The 17,891-nt window shown below is 35.1% G+C and overlaps 1 protein-coding gene across 1 annotated transcript in view; it reads right to left on the bottom strand.

Moving 5' to 3' along the window:
• The window catches only part of LOC105534661 (netrin receptor DCC), a 389,147-nt gene that overhangs the window by 127,874 nt on the left and 243,382 nt on the right, over positions 1–17,891 (bottom strand). The window contains exons 11-13 of the mRNA XM_011973437.1: positions 16,019–16,157; positions 10,275–10,382; positions 3,593–3,787 (exon numbers count right to left, since the gene is read on the bottom strand). Of these exons, the coding sequence (XP_011828827.1) occupies positions 3,593–3,787; positions 10,275–10,382; positions 16,019–16,157 (442 nt within the window). The remainder of the gene's footprint in view (positions 1–3,592; positions 3,788–10,274; positions 10,383–16,018; positions 16,158–17,891) is intronic.

The raw sequence follows: 17,891 nt of genomic DNA, 5'->3' as shown, positions 1-17,891 counted from the left end.
GGTGCTTTTGATAGGCATTTGCATTATATGTAGCTTATGGACATTAATAGGATTTTGAACTGAGATCCTAACACAGCTGTGGAGAAAGGACAGTATGTTGTTGGAAGTGCTGTATCAGGTCTCCAGCAACAATGACCTGATCCTTGACAGGATATGTCAAGGTCATAAGTGCAGTCACAACCAGGTCATAACCAGGAAGTATGTCAGCTTGGCAGCCAGATCGGGACACACTTAAGAAACTATCCTCATCAGCATCTCATATTAAGGTGAGAACTCTTTAGAATTATGTCAAAAAAGATGAGAATACCACCCTTATCTCATTTCCATTCCTTGTCTGCCCTTTATCTTTAATCATATACATGCATTGTCTGCAGTCTAAGATATTTTTAGCAAGGGATAAATAACTACATGTTATGATAGACAAACTCATTCTCACTCTTATCTTTTGAATTTATTTTTCTACTAGCAAAGCTGCACTGAATAGAACTTGAGAAATTTTGAATGTCTCAAAATGTTATCTACTGAAGAGTATTTTCCAACAGGGACCATATGGATTCTCATAACTACCTTTTATTAGAGACAAAAATGACTTACATTTGTGCTTTGATTTTTTTCTATCATGTGTTTCTATCATTTGTCAAGAAAAATCATGTATTTTTGTCATAAAAGAATTTGACAACTAGAACTTTTTTATCTTCTGGTCCAAAGCTTTTAGTCCTATATTCTTAGATAGGAGAGAGACACATTTCAGAATGATGACTAAGGATGCCCAGAGAATTTACTGTACTCTATTGGGCTTTCATGCTGAATACCACTCTTTTGTGTGTAGGAAGTGACTCCCTCCCTCCACCAGATTCCTCTGTGGTCTACTCCAATGGGAGCATCCTTCCTCTATTACCTGATAGGCCAGCATGGAGAAGTATACTTTGTTAGCAGGAAAAGCCCACAGGATAGGGCAGAGATAGACATAAGACTTCCAATAATTTGACAGTGTGTACATATCTCAATGGGACCCTGGGGAGGATTTGCGGAAAGAAGGTGGGTATGTGCAGAGTCCTATGTGGTCAAGTAATCAAGGTCAAGACTCTTTTCATTAACATTCCAAAGAAAGAATTAGATACATCATATATGTGTACCTACATAAGTTTGTAGTAAGATAATCCCTTTCTAATTACAAACGTCCTTTTAATTAAACAGTGATTATTGACTGAGTTTCCTGTGCATCTCTGACTGGTTGTTAATACCAGAAAGACTAAATGCTAGCCTCTAGAAGAAAATGCTGCGATCATTGCAAAGGCTAAATATGAAGGAATGATCATTGCAAAGGCTAAATATGAAGGAATGAAGTTTGTGGACACCTGCCTGGGGTAAGCGTTACTATGAAACACTTGCCCATTACCCAGTAGAGTACTGGGAAACACTTATGTTGTAGCTTTAAATCTCTTATGATGAGTAATTTATTTGTCTTAGAACATTTGTCATTGTAGGTGTCTTGTAAGATGCATGCATGTATAAAATTATTAATAAAAGTGACCAATATCAATATTTCTGAGTAATTCTAAATAATCAAAAACTTATTTTAGCATATGAGCAACATGTATTTAAAATAGAATTACTATTATTGAGCATGACATTTAGGGTAGACAACACTAAACATCAAATCAGGGTATTAGAAATAACTCTTTGAACTATTATGTCATAGAACAAATTCCTGAACTTGTTCTTAGTTTTGAAAATAATTTTCCAGATGTGTTTCGGACACTTAGGATAAACAGTACCAAATGAAATACTGAGCTCATTAAACAATCCCTAGGATGGCTTGTGGGCCTGCAAATCTTATAACTCATCACTCTGCTGTTTAACACATTTGGATGCCTTACATTGTCTTCAACCTTTCCTCAGATCTCTCAGTTGGCAAACATTATGAGTATGAAATTAATTTGGCACTCATCTATAGGTAAAAATGAAGCATTTGCAAAATACGATCTAGTTACATTTCATGCTGCTACAAAATGAATAACCAGTTGCCTTTTGATTGCTCATTTGGAGTGAAACCTGATTGAGATATGAAGTACCCAAAATTTAGATAGACAAAGATTAGCTCATTTCTATCCTCCCTCCCTCCCAACTTCTCTGTCATTAAGAACTGTCATGCAAGCTTTGGCTGAATGCTTGCTTGTGTGTTGTTGGCAAACTTTCAGATTAGCTGCCACCCAAACCCAGCTTTTGAATAGCTCACTCATCAGAATTCTGAACTCTCTTATTTACTAGGGTACCTTTCCTAGAAGAATTGAGGAATAGGCTATACAGTTATTCTAAGACTCTTCTTCTAGTGTGTCAAACAATTGCGTGAGATACCAAACATTCATGTGTTTCTAATTTTTTAGTTTACTATCATGTATTAAGTTTTCTGCCAGTCATAGAGGTATGATGTGATCACAGATTTAAGAGCTACGTTATTCTTCGTTAGAACAACACATATCATGCCTTAAATACACAACTTCACATATTAGCTGTGAAACTTATTTCAAATTATTTAATTGTTAAATGAATTAAGCATTCAAAAATTTTGAATAAACATTCAAAATTAAACATTCAAAATAATTTGAATGTTTCAAATTATTTTCAGTAGTTAAATGACTCTTCAAACCATTTGCCCCCAGAAGAATAATACTGTGCTCTAAAATAGTAAGTACTTATATGGAAATATTTTGATGTAATCACTACTATTCAGCTTTAGTGTTTTTCTGTATGGACATCTTTCTTCTAGATATCATATTGCAAATTTTTTTATAGTTTCTACCTTGACACTTTACAATAAATACACTTTTTTGTTTGTTTGTTTTGGAACTTTCTGTCTTGTCATATCAAAATTTTATTTAATATATAAGGGATAATAGTACCTGAAAGGAAATGCCTAAAGTTGAAAATAATATGCTATTCACATAATTCAATACATTTTAATATTTATCCCCTTATATAAAATGACTGACGCATTTCATTATATTTTGAATAGAACCAATATACATGATATCAATACAAACTTCTAGAAGGACCCTAAATGAAAAAAGTCAGGTTAAATATGTTTGCCGGCCGGGCGCGGTGGCTCAAGCCTGTAATCCCAGCACTTTGGGAGGCCGAGACGGGTGGATCACGAGGTCAGGAGATCGAGACCATCCTGGTTAACATGGTGAAACCCCGTCTCTACTAAAAAAATTCAAAAAACTAGCCGGGCGAGGTGGCGGGCGCCTGTAGTTCCAGCTGCTCGGGAGGCTGAGGCAGGAGAATGGTGTGAACCCGGAAGGCGGAGCTTGCAGTGAGCTGAGATCCGGCCACTGCGCTCCAGCCTGGGCGACAGAGCGAGACTCTGTCTAAAAAAAAAAAAAAAATATGTTTGCCATGTGCTGATGGCAGATCTTTCTTTGATATGTTGGCTTTGAGCATAAAAAGATACATTTTAATTTATTTTAAATGTCCACTGCAGCCATGTTGCCAACAAGAGATGGCGCAGGGCTATTTCTAACACAGACTGCAAAGCTATTTTATAACAATTCCACAGGAGAAGAAAAGCATAACAGGAAAGTATTCAAACCTTTCAGAGTCCTGAAGAGGATGGGATCAGAGAGCGGCCCCACTCCTTTCAAATTTCGTGCTTGAATCCGAAAGTAATACATAGTGTCAAGGTTGAGATCCATGATTTGATGAGTAAGCCGATCACCACTGATTGTTTCCATAATCCAGTCATCAATTGGGATGTTCTTGTCCAAGGTATAAAACAAGATGTAAGCTGCATAAATAGACAAATGTGACTTAATTTGTTGTACTACATGCTGCAGTTCTGTTTCCAAATACCCATGTTTTCCAAATGTAATTTACAATAATTATATGTCCACAGTCTGTAAACTACAGCAGTTCTGTAAGTAATGTCTTTTTTTCATAATGCAAGCATTAGATAATTGCTGCAATGTACAGAATCAGAAAATAGAATAAGCTGTTAGAAATAAAACTATCTGCCACATTTAAAAATGTGTGCTTTCTGCTACCTATAAATCCTGATTATTAGTTTGCTCTAATATGAAAGCATGATGAAAAATGTTAAACAGAGATAACAAGTCTGTATAATTTTCCCTGTAGTCCACTGATGAAAATAAACAATATTTATTTTGACTTGTGTTCAATAAAAATGTATTGGAAGGTATAAAATGCCATGCATGTTTAAAGTGTAATATAAATAAATGATCATATTTGATCACTATAATGACTTAGTGAGGGTGCCAGGGGCTATGTTGCTTTCCTTTCACAGATAATGAAGCCACAGGTGACCCAAGCTGATTGGTAAAATGTCTGGGCAACATTCTTCATTACCACACTATGTATGGGATTCTTTACCAGTATACTATTTCTCCCAGTCTGGTCTAGCTTGTCAAATAAATAAGTATTGCTGGATAACTGTACATAATCTAGTTATTATCTTAGATATTAATAACCTATGTTTAGATAGTATTATTTATTTTCTGTGTTAGGGGATATGTTACTTGAATGCTAGTTGTGTGTACTCAGTTATGACAGTCTAATATGTACCCGAAAAATCCAAGGATTCTTGTCACATATTTATATTCTAACACTATACTTAATCAATTTGTGACCTAGCTCTAATTTAAAAATATTAATTAACAACTTTTATATTTTGTTGTCAGATAATATTGTAAAGGCACTCATGATAGGTGTCATTGATAAACAAATGTCGTGCTGATCTCCATTTCTGCCACAATTCTTCAATGCTATCTATATAACATAGGCTATAAGTGTCCCTCATTTTATTTATGCATCAAATACATTCTTTGTAAGTCATTTTCTTAAGAGCAAGTGTCTTCCTTTGATTTACCTATTCTTTCCTTTTGAGTCCCTCTTGTCCCAGCTGGACTGGAGATCTTCACCCACGGGTCTTTGCAGTGGTTATGGGTTATGTCAGAGGGTTCTCAGACTCAGAAAATAGCCATGCACACTATGTACATCTCAGCACAAACCCTCGCTTAGAGGAAGACTGTTCTCCATACCATGATTATTTTTCCTTCCCGCTTATTCCCACACCATTCCACCTTTCCTCACTACATCCAAATCCTACTCATCCATTAAGGTGTACTTTAAGCTGTATTTGGCCTATGAAACCTTCCTCAATCACAAATTTCCTCTCCATAAACATTGTAACACACTTCAATAAAGTAAAAACACTGTACCATTTTGTATCACTCATCACTTAATCCTATAGTGCCTTATAGAATTATGCCTGGGCTTGGGGGATGCGTCACTGGATATTTTGTCCTTCTGATTATGTAAGATTAAGCAATGTTACAATCTCCAACATCTGGAAGACCATTTCTCTTAAATTTTGACAAATGCTGAAAACTTACATGTGTTTTGTATTGACTTTCACCTTTCCCCTAGGTTCGGTATTTCCCAAATCTGCATAATCATAATAGTTACCTGAAGGATAGGTACAGATCATAAAATACAGACCCCAAGGCAGGATATGTTGATTTCATACATGTGGTGAACAATTTTTGATGACCACCAATTATCCTCATCCTCTAGTAATATCATGCCTTTGTGTATTCCTTTCTGTCGGTATATAGATGGGTCCTAAGTCTTGTTTCTAACCAATAGAAGACAGGAAATGCAATGGAATATCAATTTCACAATGGTGTTACTTAAGATCATGACATCTGCCTTGCTAGCAGATACCTGACTCTCTTCTTTTGCCATTGATGAAGACATCTGCCCAACGGAGAATACTTTGTGGCAGGAACTGAGGGTGGTTTCTGGCCAACAGCCAGTTAGATACCGGCTGTTGAATCACATGAATCATGACAACAATCACATAAGCTTAGAAGCAACTATTTCCCCTGTGAAACCAAAGATGAGACCTCAGCCAGGTGAACATCTCAATTTGCAGCCTTGTAAGAGATCCCAAAGCTAAACTGTGCTCAGATTCAAGACCCACAAAAGTTATAAGATAACAAATATGTGCAGTTTTAACCTGCTAAGTTTGTGATAATATTGCTATATAACAATAGGCTTCTAATACTATAGGTCAAGGGTAACCTCAGTAATCTGTACCCCAAATGATTTCTGTGATCAACAAGGTCAGGAATATTGCTATACAACAATAGGCTTCTAATACTATAGGTCAAGGGTAACCTCAGTAATCTGTACCCCAAATGATTTCTGTGATAAACAAGGTCAGGGACATAATGGATATGTGGGATCTGTACATTTTTGGCATTTGTTGTGATGTCAGTGATGAAGATGTGAGTATCTTGAGATGTTGAGAGCTTCGAAGCTAAAAGGCTTACCAAGATAAAGAATTTAACGCTTACCAAGATAAAGCGTTTAAAATCGACAGCTCTGGGATCAAACTAAAGTTGAAGGTGCAGACATCAGTTTCTGACAATTCCAAATTGTATCTGAGCAAATTCCTTATATATGTGGTGAAGCCTACCCTTTTCTTAAAATTTAAGAACTGAGATGGAGAATAGAAACAGACCTCATCATTAAAAAGTCTAAAAAATGGCCTTGGAGAAAACAAACAACTTCACTGGGATGTGTATGTTTGGTATATTTGAGAGATAATAAATTCATCATTGAAGTCTTACCTTATGCATTTCTATATAACCACACAAGTTGAACAAATGTACTGGTTTCTCACTACCTTTCTGTACTTGTATACTTACTCTCTGTGTCCAAGTATCGCTTTTTTTTTTTTTTTTTGAGACAGAGTCTTGCACTGTCACCCAGGCTGGAATGCAATGACTGGATCTCTGCTCACTGCAGCATTCGCCTCCCAGGTTCAAGCAATTATCCTGCCTCAGCCTCCCCAGTAGTTGGGATTACAGGCATCTGCTATCATGCCTGGATAATTTCTGTACTTTTGTAGAGATGGGGTTTCACCATGTTGGCCAGGCTGGTCTAGAACTCATGACCTCAGGTGATCCTCCCACCTCAGCCTCTCAAAGTGCTGGGACTACAGGCATGAGCCACTGCACCTGGCCTCTTTTTCTTTCTTTCTTTTTTTTTTTTTTAAACCTCAGAATTCCTAACTCTACTATAGATACTTTTCCAGAGAAAGTAACAAAGGGAATAAAATGTTCTGCCTTCTGGAAAGCAATATTTAAGAAGCAAGTGGAATAAATTTCTGCAAATCGGACTGAGAAGCTATATCCCGGCAGTGGGAAGAAAAGTGCTTTGATGATTTTACAAACGGGAGACAAATTAAACTAGACTATCAAATGACACAGAAAAATAGAATATAATCTTACATATCAGACTGTATTAATAAGGAAACAATCTTTGAAAGACCTAAGTCTTCTATCTGTGTTGGTCTCTGGTCTTAAATATTGTTGGGCACCGCATTTATTTAGGCCTATGTTTCACATCTCTGGCTATACAGTAAGTCACCTGGGAAGCTTTTAAAAATTACCATGCTCAGTCCCTTCTCATATGAATTAAATTAAAAATCAGCTGCAAATCACTGATTTAGCCCAGTAGAATGCTAATAAGTTGGAGCAAAACATAGTGTAATAATTAAGAGTATAACCTGAGTTTTAAATCCTGGCTCTGCCACATCTTGCTTACTTGACTTTGGGCAAATTATTTACTCAGGAAAAGCCTAAGCTTTTCATTTCAAAATGGAATAACAGGAATATGTAATCACTTATACCATACTAAAGATCTTAGAAGAATGCCAAGCATAATATAAATGCTTAATGTATTTTGAGCCATTTTCTTCTGAAAATGGCCGTCCAAATTCCTAACTTGCCAGTTTATGGTCAGAGAATTTAGGCACTGGGATTATCTGAATTTCCTTCTTTTTTGTTTAATCTTTGTGAGTACTTATATTTAAAAATTGATGATCTGGATTCTGTATAAAGCACATTAGTAAAGCCTCACCCTAGAATGGATTTCAAATTGGAATAATAATAGTCGATTTGTTTCAGTGCTCACTGGGTATCAGGAACTTTTCTCAGCACTGTATTATAACAATTCTTCTAGTGTGGTTCTATTACTATCTTTATTTTATAGATGAGAAAGTGAGAAAGTGGGACTCAAGGATGTTAAATGAATTCCTCATGTGTCTCCCATAGAAGCCTGAGTTCTTAACTACCCTGCTCTACTGCCTGCCATACACATGAAGGATTTAGGAAAACAAAAAAATACAGAGGTTACATGAGAGCACATCACTCCTTGGCACACATCTACCTGGCCACACTGAGAAAGAGCTCATTTTTGTTTTACTTATTATTATTATTATTATTATTAATTTTTATACTTCTACGGGAAGCTGAGAATAGCAAATTTGTGCCCTCCGCTTAGTGGTGTAGTATTTTTAATATTTTATCATTCTATTTTCTGGAAGTAATTTGAATAAAGAAATCAAAATACACATGACACAGAAATTCTCTTAAGGGTTCTTAGTGTTTGCTCCCTGTTAAATTGAGTCGAAATATCTCAACATGATAATACAATTTTGTTTTCATAAATGAGCCAGGCTTTTAAAGGCAAAAGTATTGTCTCCCATACTTTTATTTTTCCATTGTGAGAGAATGGATTTTTAATAGAAAGATCCATTGAATATAATAGTAAATATCTAAGTAAAGTATGTGGACAAAGTTTCTTTTATATGCACTGTGATTTTGGCATATATAATTTTATTGCTTAGATTAATTTTCATTTCTCAATACGGGCTAGACTTCTATTTTTTTTTTTCCTGAAGAAGCAAAGTTAAGCCTTCTTTCAGAGTTAAAAACTTATTCTATTGTTTACATTGACTGAGAAGATTTACTTAAATAAGAGTGGAGAATTCAAATGAGTGGATAATATGACTTGTTTTTTCCTTTGCCAAAAACATATCTTTTTATATTAGAACTTGTTTTTATTTAGACAGCTTTGATTCTGTTTTTTTTTCTCTTCAAACGTATTATCTGTTGATTTTCCATAAGCTTATAAATAACTGATTATAACAAAATAAAATATAAACAAATCAAAAGCTACACAAGTACTGCCACAGAACCAATGAAAAGAGATTATAACAATGAGGAGGAAAAAAAGAAAATTGGAATGAGCCAGTCTCAGTTTTAAAAGGCCTGGCACACTGACAAGTGAACATATAAGATCTTGGGGAAATTTTGTGCCTCTCTTCTTTTTCCATATTAGTCAGCTCAAATAAAAATTCTGTTTGCTATTGCGCTAAGAGCAATTTCCTAGAGAAAACAAATCTTCATCTTAAATTTCAATCACATTTGGAATTTTCACATTATCTTTTCATTTTGCAAAATTCAGAAAGTAAATTACATAAAGTAAGTGTGCCTTCTGAAAGTATGATTTCCATGCTTATCTCTCTGTATCACAGGATGGCTGAATTACTTTGTTAATTTATAATAATGCTATCCAGCTCTTGTATGCAAAAAAAGAAGGAAAAAGGAGTGACTCTTACATGTTCCTAACCCAATGGTTCAAGTTAATTAGACTATAATGTTCACATTTTGAGTTATACAATATTTTTCATAAAAATTATATGCTATGGAGACATCTATTAAAAGCCTAAAGTGATCATTTAAATGCAAAATCTCTGATAGAACTCCATTATATTTTTCATACTAAATTAACATTACAGGCTTCTAATGGATGCTTTAATTAGGCATTGATATAATCAGCAATATTTGGCAAAATAAAATCTGTCACTGTGAAATATTCATTATGTTCAATTTCTGTCAGTCAATATTAAGTGTTTTGTGAACTGTATGATTTAAGTAAGAAGCTAAAGCCTAAGTGAGAAACTAAAAATCCCCAAACCTCCTTATGTGCCATATAAAAAAAAATACATAGTCATTAAGCATCTTTTGTGTTTCATAATTGCCAAACAACCAGCTTCTTTATAGACATTTATACTCAGGGGCACTCCATTAGAAGGTTGTCTTAATGCTTCAGAGAATGAAAAAGAAAAAGATCTGTTCTAATTGAAATACACATTTCGTGAAGCAAATCAAATGAAGAGAGAGAGAGTGTGTGTGTGTGTGTGTGTGTGTGTGTTTATATGCACCATTAGAAGAATTCCATGGTCAAAAGGGGAAAGAAGAGACAATCAGAAAGGGTCACGGAGTCAGCTGAGATGTAGAAACAGAAAAATGCCACACGAAAGGCAGGAGCGGTTCATGTAGGGGGTAAGCAATTACAGGCCAAGGGAGAGCTATGCTGGGAGAGAAAGTGGAGATGCTTACCAGTAATTTTCCCATTGGCTTCCAAGGGAGGCTGCCAACTCACAATGACGGCACGAGGCTTCCCTTCCCTAGTAATGACTGTCAAGTCCTTGGGAGCAGAGGTGGGGGCTGTGAGGTGAGACAGAGACAAGGCCTTGTCATTGGATGTGAAAAAAAATAAACATTGGTGCAACTTTCATCATGATGTTGACATTCAGAATCTATCGAGAAGTATATCATTTCTATTTTGTCATTTACAGTTTATTTCAAGGATTTGAATTAAATAAGCAAACAAGGATACAAAAATTAATAATTTTTATGGAAATCAAATGATTCCCAAGGTGTGATTCAAGAGAGCAGAAGAGAGTATGTGTGAATATAAAGGAGAAAAGTACAACTAGTATTTCAAGTGGGCTCACACTAAAAATATAAGAATCATTACAAGAAGGAAGAAATGTATACTTAGTGAGACAGATGATTACGTATCTTTCTTTAGTTTTTAAATTATTTTTATTTTTATTTTTTTTTTGAGACAGGGTCTTGCTCTGTTACCCAGGCTAGAGTGCAGCGGTGCAATCATAGCTCACTTCAGACTCAACCTCCTGGGCTCAAGTGATCCTTCCACCTCAGCCTCCTGAGTAGTCGGATCCACTGTTGCACACTACTACTCTTGGCTAATATTTAATTTTAATTTTGATTTTTGTAGAGATGGGTCTCACTATGTTGCTACACTGGATGATTATATGTCTTCAAAAGAATTCTGTTACAACTGTAGGCATTTATAAATAAAAATGTCATCTAATTCTATACTTCCTTAAAAGCCAAAAAGTTTTCAAAAATGAGTTAAAACTGGGGTCAAAATATCTTAGTTAGGTGACATATTAGGCATCTTCTAAACCAACAGGAAGGCACACAAGAGAAATTAAAATAGAAGAGGTAAAAAATATCTACGAGTATCTTAGTATTAATCCAGCATGAAATAACATGGCAAAAAGTCCTGCTCCTAAGGCTACTTCTCCCACATGTTGTACTCAACACAATTTTAAATATTTAAAGGTGGCAGCAAACTGGCTAAGTTAGCCCAGCATCTTCCAGGTTTCTTCCAATCTGCTCTCTCACTTTCTGTGTTTTGGAAGACAGTTTTCCTTCTGGGTAGCTTACAATGCCGCAAGTCTATTATCCACGGCATCTTTGCTACCCTTAGTCTAACAAAGGCAGATTCATAACATATTGGGCTCTATGTTTGGGATCTGGAGGAATTTCTTGGTCTCCACATAAAAATTCTGTGTATGACAAGACATTTAGAAATCAGTCTCGAATTCTGAACTCATCTTCACCCTATTCACTTTGGTGCTTCTGCTGATCATATATTGCAGAATCTGTACATTATTAACACTGTATTTCCAGTATCTCTTCCTGAATAGCATTCTGAATATGAGCCAAATAGAGGAGACATCCATCATTCCCAATTATAATACCATTTTCTTTCCAACACCCTGATCCTCAAAGTCACTGGGATTCCAGGTTAACCAAACACGCAATTAATTTTAATGCTCGACAATGTACTTAATATATTCACATTTTCAAAAAAGAAGGAGAAGGGATGGATGGAGAAAGAGAATTAGAAGAGAAGGAGGGAAAGAAGAAGAAGAAAACATAGATCCAGTGTAGTTGATCCCTTAGCAAGAGACTGAATATATACTAACACAGTATAAAATAACAAATGTGGTGTAATATAATATGATATATATGGCTTAATGAAACCAGATCAGGAAATTATTGCAAGAAATGCAGATTCATTATGGCACAATACTAAAAAGACAATGCTATCTTAAAAAGGATTATTCTCACAGAAAGGTCATTCAGGATATTTTCCCGACTATGAATGGGAAGGTAAGATACAGTCACAAAATAACTTAGATTAGTATGTATCAAACATCACAAGGAATTTTCCACTTATGGAAGTAATTAAAATCTTTGTCTTTTTTACCAGTGAAAATAGCCTGTTTTGTCTTAACTATGTTAAAATTCAAATTGACGTTTGTTTAGAAAATAGTCAAATGATGATGATTAGATTGCTTCACTGAATCTGTTACATATTCAAAAAGGATAAAGTGACTCTTCAACTTTGGCTAACAACATAATTCATTGAAGAATTAGTTATTTAATTTAAAAAATCTAACAACCTATCTAATTCAGGTGCTGTGCAAGCTCTTATTTTTCCTCAAGTCATGTGAATATTGGTGAATAAAAATTTGGTATTGGAATTAATGACCTAAATGTCTAGCATTATCATATGAACTGCACACTGTTCCTTAATATTTGGAAAATAATATGGCCTTCACAACTTCAATAATCCCTACCAAGTCAAGTAGAATTCGTCTGGCTTGCTCTTCTCCTGAGTTCTTGAGTTCTGCCTGGAATGATTTCTAGAAATTCTTCGTTGTCTACCCATTCTCTTTGGATTAAATATAAATAAAAATAAACACCAGGACCTCTAGGATTTATATTCTACTTTCTTTTATGTACTTCATGCCCCTTGTTGTCCCCTGAACACTGTGCTCAACTTATGATTTGAGCCAATCATAAGTGTCTCTTTAACACATCATCTTTCTGACACCTGCTTGGGTATTTTTACCCTTTGGAAAGGGTAAAATTTCCATCCTTTGGAAATCCCTGGAATGAGTATGTGATGATTAAACTAAGTCATAGCTCAAATGTCACTTATTTTGTGAAACTTCCTCTTATTTTTCCAGACAGAATCTGCACTTTGTTTGCTCTGATTTCAACTTGTCCACAATTTTGTGATTATATTTCTGATAATAATTCAGGACTTCAAAAAATACTTTTTCTTTTTTATTGGACCATAATTCTCTCAAATACATAGACTCCTTACCAAGTTCCTATCTCAAAGCATGACAATTTGAAATGAACATTATTAAAAACCCTTAATTAATATCTTGGTCCACTAGACAAGCATTGCCCTCTGATTACTTTGGCTCTCAATTTTTCCTATACTTGTATTTCTTTATTAAGTACATGAATGGAAGGTAACATTCAAGTTTCAGAATTCAGCCATAGGAATTGTATTGGGCATTTGTTATTTGGACTATCCAGTATCCCATCCTCTCTCCCTTTTAAACAAGGATTTGTTTTTTCTCTTTGAAAAACAAGCTCTCCATGGTGTATATGTGCCACATTTTCTTAATCCAGTCTGTCACTGATGGACATTTGGGTTGATTCCAAATCTTTCCTATTGTGAATAGTGCCGCAATAAACATCCGTGTGCATGTGTCTTTATAGCAGCATGATTTATAATCCTTTGGGTATATACCCAGTAATGGGATGGCTGGGTCATATGGTACATCTAGTTCTAGATCCTTGAGGAATCGCCATACTGTGCAGCCATAAAAAAGGATGAGTTTGTGTCCTTTGTAGGGACATGGATGCAGCTGGAAACCATCATTCTTAGCAAACTATCACAAGAACAAAAACCAAACACCGCATGTTCTCACTCATAGGTGGGAACTGAACAATGAGATCACTTGGACTCGGGAAGGGGAACATCACACACCGGGGCCTATCATTGGGAAGGGGGAGGGGGGAGGGATTGCATTGGGAGTTATACCTGATGTAAATGACGAGTTGATGGGTGCTGACGAGTTGATGGGTGCAGCACAGCAACATGGCACGAGTATACATATGTAACTAACCTGCACATTATGCACATGTACCCTAGAACTTAAAGTATAATAATAATAAAAAATAAATAAAAATTAAAAAAAAAAAAAAAAAAGGAAAAACAAGCTCTCCTCTGTATCCTGAAAGCTTGGTAGCAATATCGATTGGGAATTCTATAGTCTTATCCCATCTTCTCCCTTCACCTGTCTCAAGAGATGTCAATAATGTTCTCTCTTTTGTGAAACTGAATCTACATACAAGGAAATAAAAAAGGTGGAGTCAAACAATTGCTATGGTAGCACCTTGAGGGGATAGACCACTAGTTCCTCATTTCTATAGCCTAGGAATAATAAGGCTGATGCCTGTCTCTTTCCAAGTCCTAATTATTTAAGGTGTCCTTCCTGTCACTTTTATTTTACTTCAGTTAACCAAAATCAAATGAAGGATTCATTATGTGGACAGAATGAAATGTTTGATTTCAAAAATTCTCCTGCCACTCATATCTTTATCATGAGCCATTTCAACACACAATGGTGTAGCCCCAAACTTTATCTGACAGCAGAACTAGAAGCAAACTTTACAGTTATTTTATTCACTGAATTTCCTTCTCACAGTTATAAAACCTGTAGACACTTGTGAATTACTTCTTGCTTCTCATCATCACTCAGGGATCCTATCTATGTGCTATTTACACTTTTGTCCAGATGATTACCTTTTATACTAACCACATTTCTAAAAGTTAATATCTTTTTGTTAGCAATGGGTCTCACCACTGGTGCCTCTACAAGGCTAGGCGGTTGATGAGAAATCATTAGGGTGCATATATCAAGTCAGATGTTGGCGTGCATTTTATGTTTATGAGAGGAAAAAAATGAATGAATTTGCTCGTATTAAGATGAAAATACTACTACTTCTCTTTCACACAGGGAAGGCCAGATTTCTTACTATTTCACATTTATCTACATTCATCTCCTTTCAAGTAAAAAGGAAGAGCAGACTGTTTACTTGTTCACTCTATCCAATAGTATGTATCTCATCCAGCTGGTCTTATTCACCCTAAGAAGCTGTGAACATTCTGAATTTAGGGTGGAATTCTGAGAAGAAGAGATAATACTAAGTAAAATAGAAAAATAGGATGTTAATATTAAATTAGGTCAACTAGAAATCTGCTTGTTGAAAGAAGTATCTACAGATATGTAAAAATATTCTCACTAGAACTCTAATAGTTAAGATAATAGTTGGAGAAAAAAATTAGAACTGCAATACCATGGGACAAATTCTAATGGAAAGAGAAATTCAACTTACCCAGGAAAGAGCTTTATTGGCATTTTTTTAAATTTGAAAATTGGTGTAGTTTACCCACAAATATGATATATCATGAAACCAATAAAAAATATTAAGCCCTCAATTCTCCAGAAGTTGGATTTCTGTGAACTATAAATGTCAAGTACACTGCATCCTTGTTAAGGTTATAGACTCTACATTTACGATCCATAGTAAATGTGACCAGCAAAAATTACAGTGAATTGCATTACCCTAGATATGAACTATTTAAAATTGCATAAAGGTCTTCTATTACGTTATCCCATTTCCAAAGAGTGAACAAGACCACCTGGAAACTCCTTCCCATATCCAGTCAAGGTTATTCACAGTAAATACCCATGAGACTTCAGTTGTAATGCAATGTTTTGTTTTGCATCTATTTTTTTTTTCAAGATGGGAAATACCTACCATGGCTATTATTCAAAGACATAACTGTTTTGGACAGAGTTCAATGGATAGATTTCTGTTCTTTACTTAAATGTAGTGAAAAGAAGATTTATAGTCAGATCCCCTGAGTTAACATCCTGAAAAAACCATGTATTGATCATGAAAGCAGATTATTTAAGCCATTGGAGATTCATTTATTTTTCTAGTGTGAGAAGAATACTCTTAGATATAAAAATGCTATGAACTATAGAGGATGAAATATTTTATATAAGATAAGGTATAATTGAGACACCATAGGGAACACATGTTCTAATTTCCACAGAAGCTGGGAAATGCGATTACCAAGGGTCAAAGGTAGACATTTCCTCACATACCTGCTTCATACGTGGTGGCATGCGCAGTCATGCTCCAAGTACTGGATCTTCTGTTTTTTGTTACCATGACCGAGAATTCATACATTGTGTTTGGTTTGAGGCCTGTTGCTGTGTAACTTAGAGATGTTGTGTCTTCTGACTATACAAGTAGGAAATAGCAAAGAAATAAAAAATAAACTCTATCAACTTGGTAAATCAAGACATGGAAAAAGACTGTTAAACAACCCAGCACAAAAGTAATCTACTCCCAAACAGCAGAGGAGTAGGGCATAGCACTGACTCGACTTCCCATCTATTAACCAGTTCACACTGGCTGATTATCCATCTACAATATAACCAATAAAATTAGGTATTATGGTTGTCCAAAGGGGCTACTAGATAGAAAATTTTCCTAGTAAGAGATGGTGAAAGGTCTAACATGTTAAAGCATATTTTCCATATGATCAGGCATATGAGACTATGCCTCTTATAAATGTCAATTTGTGTTTTGTATTTAGATATCTTTTTTCAAAGTTAAATACTTACCTTTATTAAAGAACCAGAGCAACAGGACAAATTCCACTTCCTTCTGTCAACTTGAGTTTTGAAATTTTCTGCATTGAACTTAATTCATTTATAATCAAAATCTGTTTGCTTTTTTTGCATAAGTTTTAATGTTGTACATTTTAAATAGACCATCGTTATTATTTTCCACTGGTAACAAAGTTAATTTATTAGAGTTCTACTGCTTATCATGTTTTTCAAAAAGCCTTTAAGGTTTAAACTTTTAGGGCTTCCAGAATCCATTTACATCGTATAGAGAACATGAGACAAAAGCAATGCTGTGTCACGTGGTTTTCATTCTTTGTGTAGACTTCACATTAAACAAACATTTAACGATGGTAACTGGAACAATTGATCAAGGAAGGAACAGCAAATTGGATAAATACTAAAGGATTACATTGGTATTTAAAGCGGTGTTGGTATTACTGTAGTCTTTTGAATCCATTCTTTGTCTTTTAAATGACAAGTTAGAGATATTTTAGTAGAAAGTAAATTATAGTTCTTTATTGCTTACTCAAAATATCAAAATGGGTAATAAAGAGAAAACATGCTGCAAGGTTTAATATGTTAAAGTATATTTTCCATATAAGCAAAAAAATTGAGACTATCATCTTATAAATATCATTTTGTGCTTGGTATGAGGTATCTTTCTTCAAAGTTAAATATTTTAAAACTTATTACAGTTATTATTTATGTCTAAAATAATTAAGAAAAGCTCTTTTCCCCCACTCATATCATATGTATCTCACCCTTACTACTGTAGGAAGGGATATCTTTTTAAAAAAATTCTGCTATGAATCCTTCTTAGGTTATAGTTATGAAAATTGTGTATTTCATTACAACACCAAATAAATATGTAACTGTACTAATAACTTTTCGGTGATGTGCCTATCCAGCCTATTAAAGCGATGACCTCAAATATTTGTCTTCTTAAAAATAACTGTAGGTTGGCGCTGTGACTCACGCCTGTAATCCCAGCACTTTGGGATGCCAAGGCTGGTGGATTACCTGAGGTCAGGAGTTCAAGACTAGCCTGACCAATATGGTGAAACCCTGTCTCTATTAAAAATACAAAAATTAGCCGGGTGTGGTAGCATGCACCTGTAGTCCAAGCTACTCAGGAGGTTGAGACAGGAGAATCGCTTGAACCTGGGAGATGAAGGTTGCAGTGAGCCAAGATCAGGCCATTGTACTCCAGCCTGGACGACAGAGTGAGACTCCGTCTCAAAAGTAAAAAATAAGAAAAACCTGTAAAAATATATGCCCTAAATAAATGTAAATATTTTTTGGTATAATCAGGAAGATGAAATTCCATCAAATAAAACACAAA

This window comes from Mandrillus leucophaeus, unplaced genomic scaffold (genome assembly GCF_000951045.1).
Source record: "Mandrillus leucophaeus isolate KB7577 unplaced genomic scaffold, Mleu.le_1.0 Scaffold1375, whole genome shotgun sequence".
Lineage (NCBI taxonomy): Eukaryota > Metazoa > Chordata > Mammalia > Primates > Cercopithecidae > Mandrillus > Mandrillus leucophaeus.
This window is presented reverse-complemented; position numbering and strand designations above follow the sequence as displayed.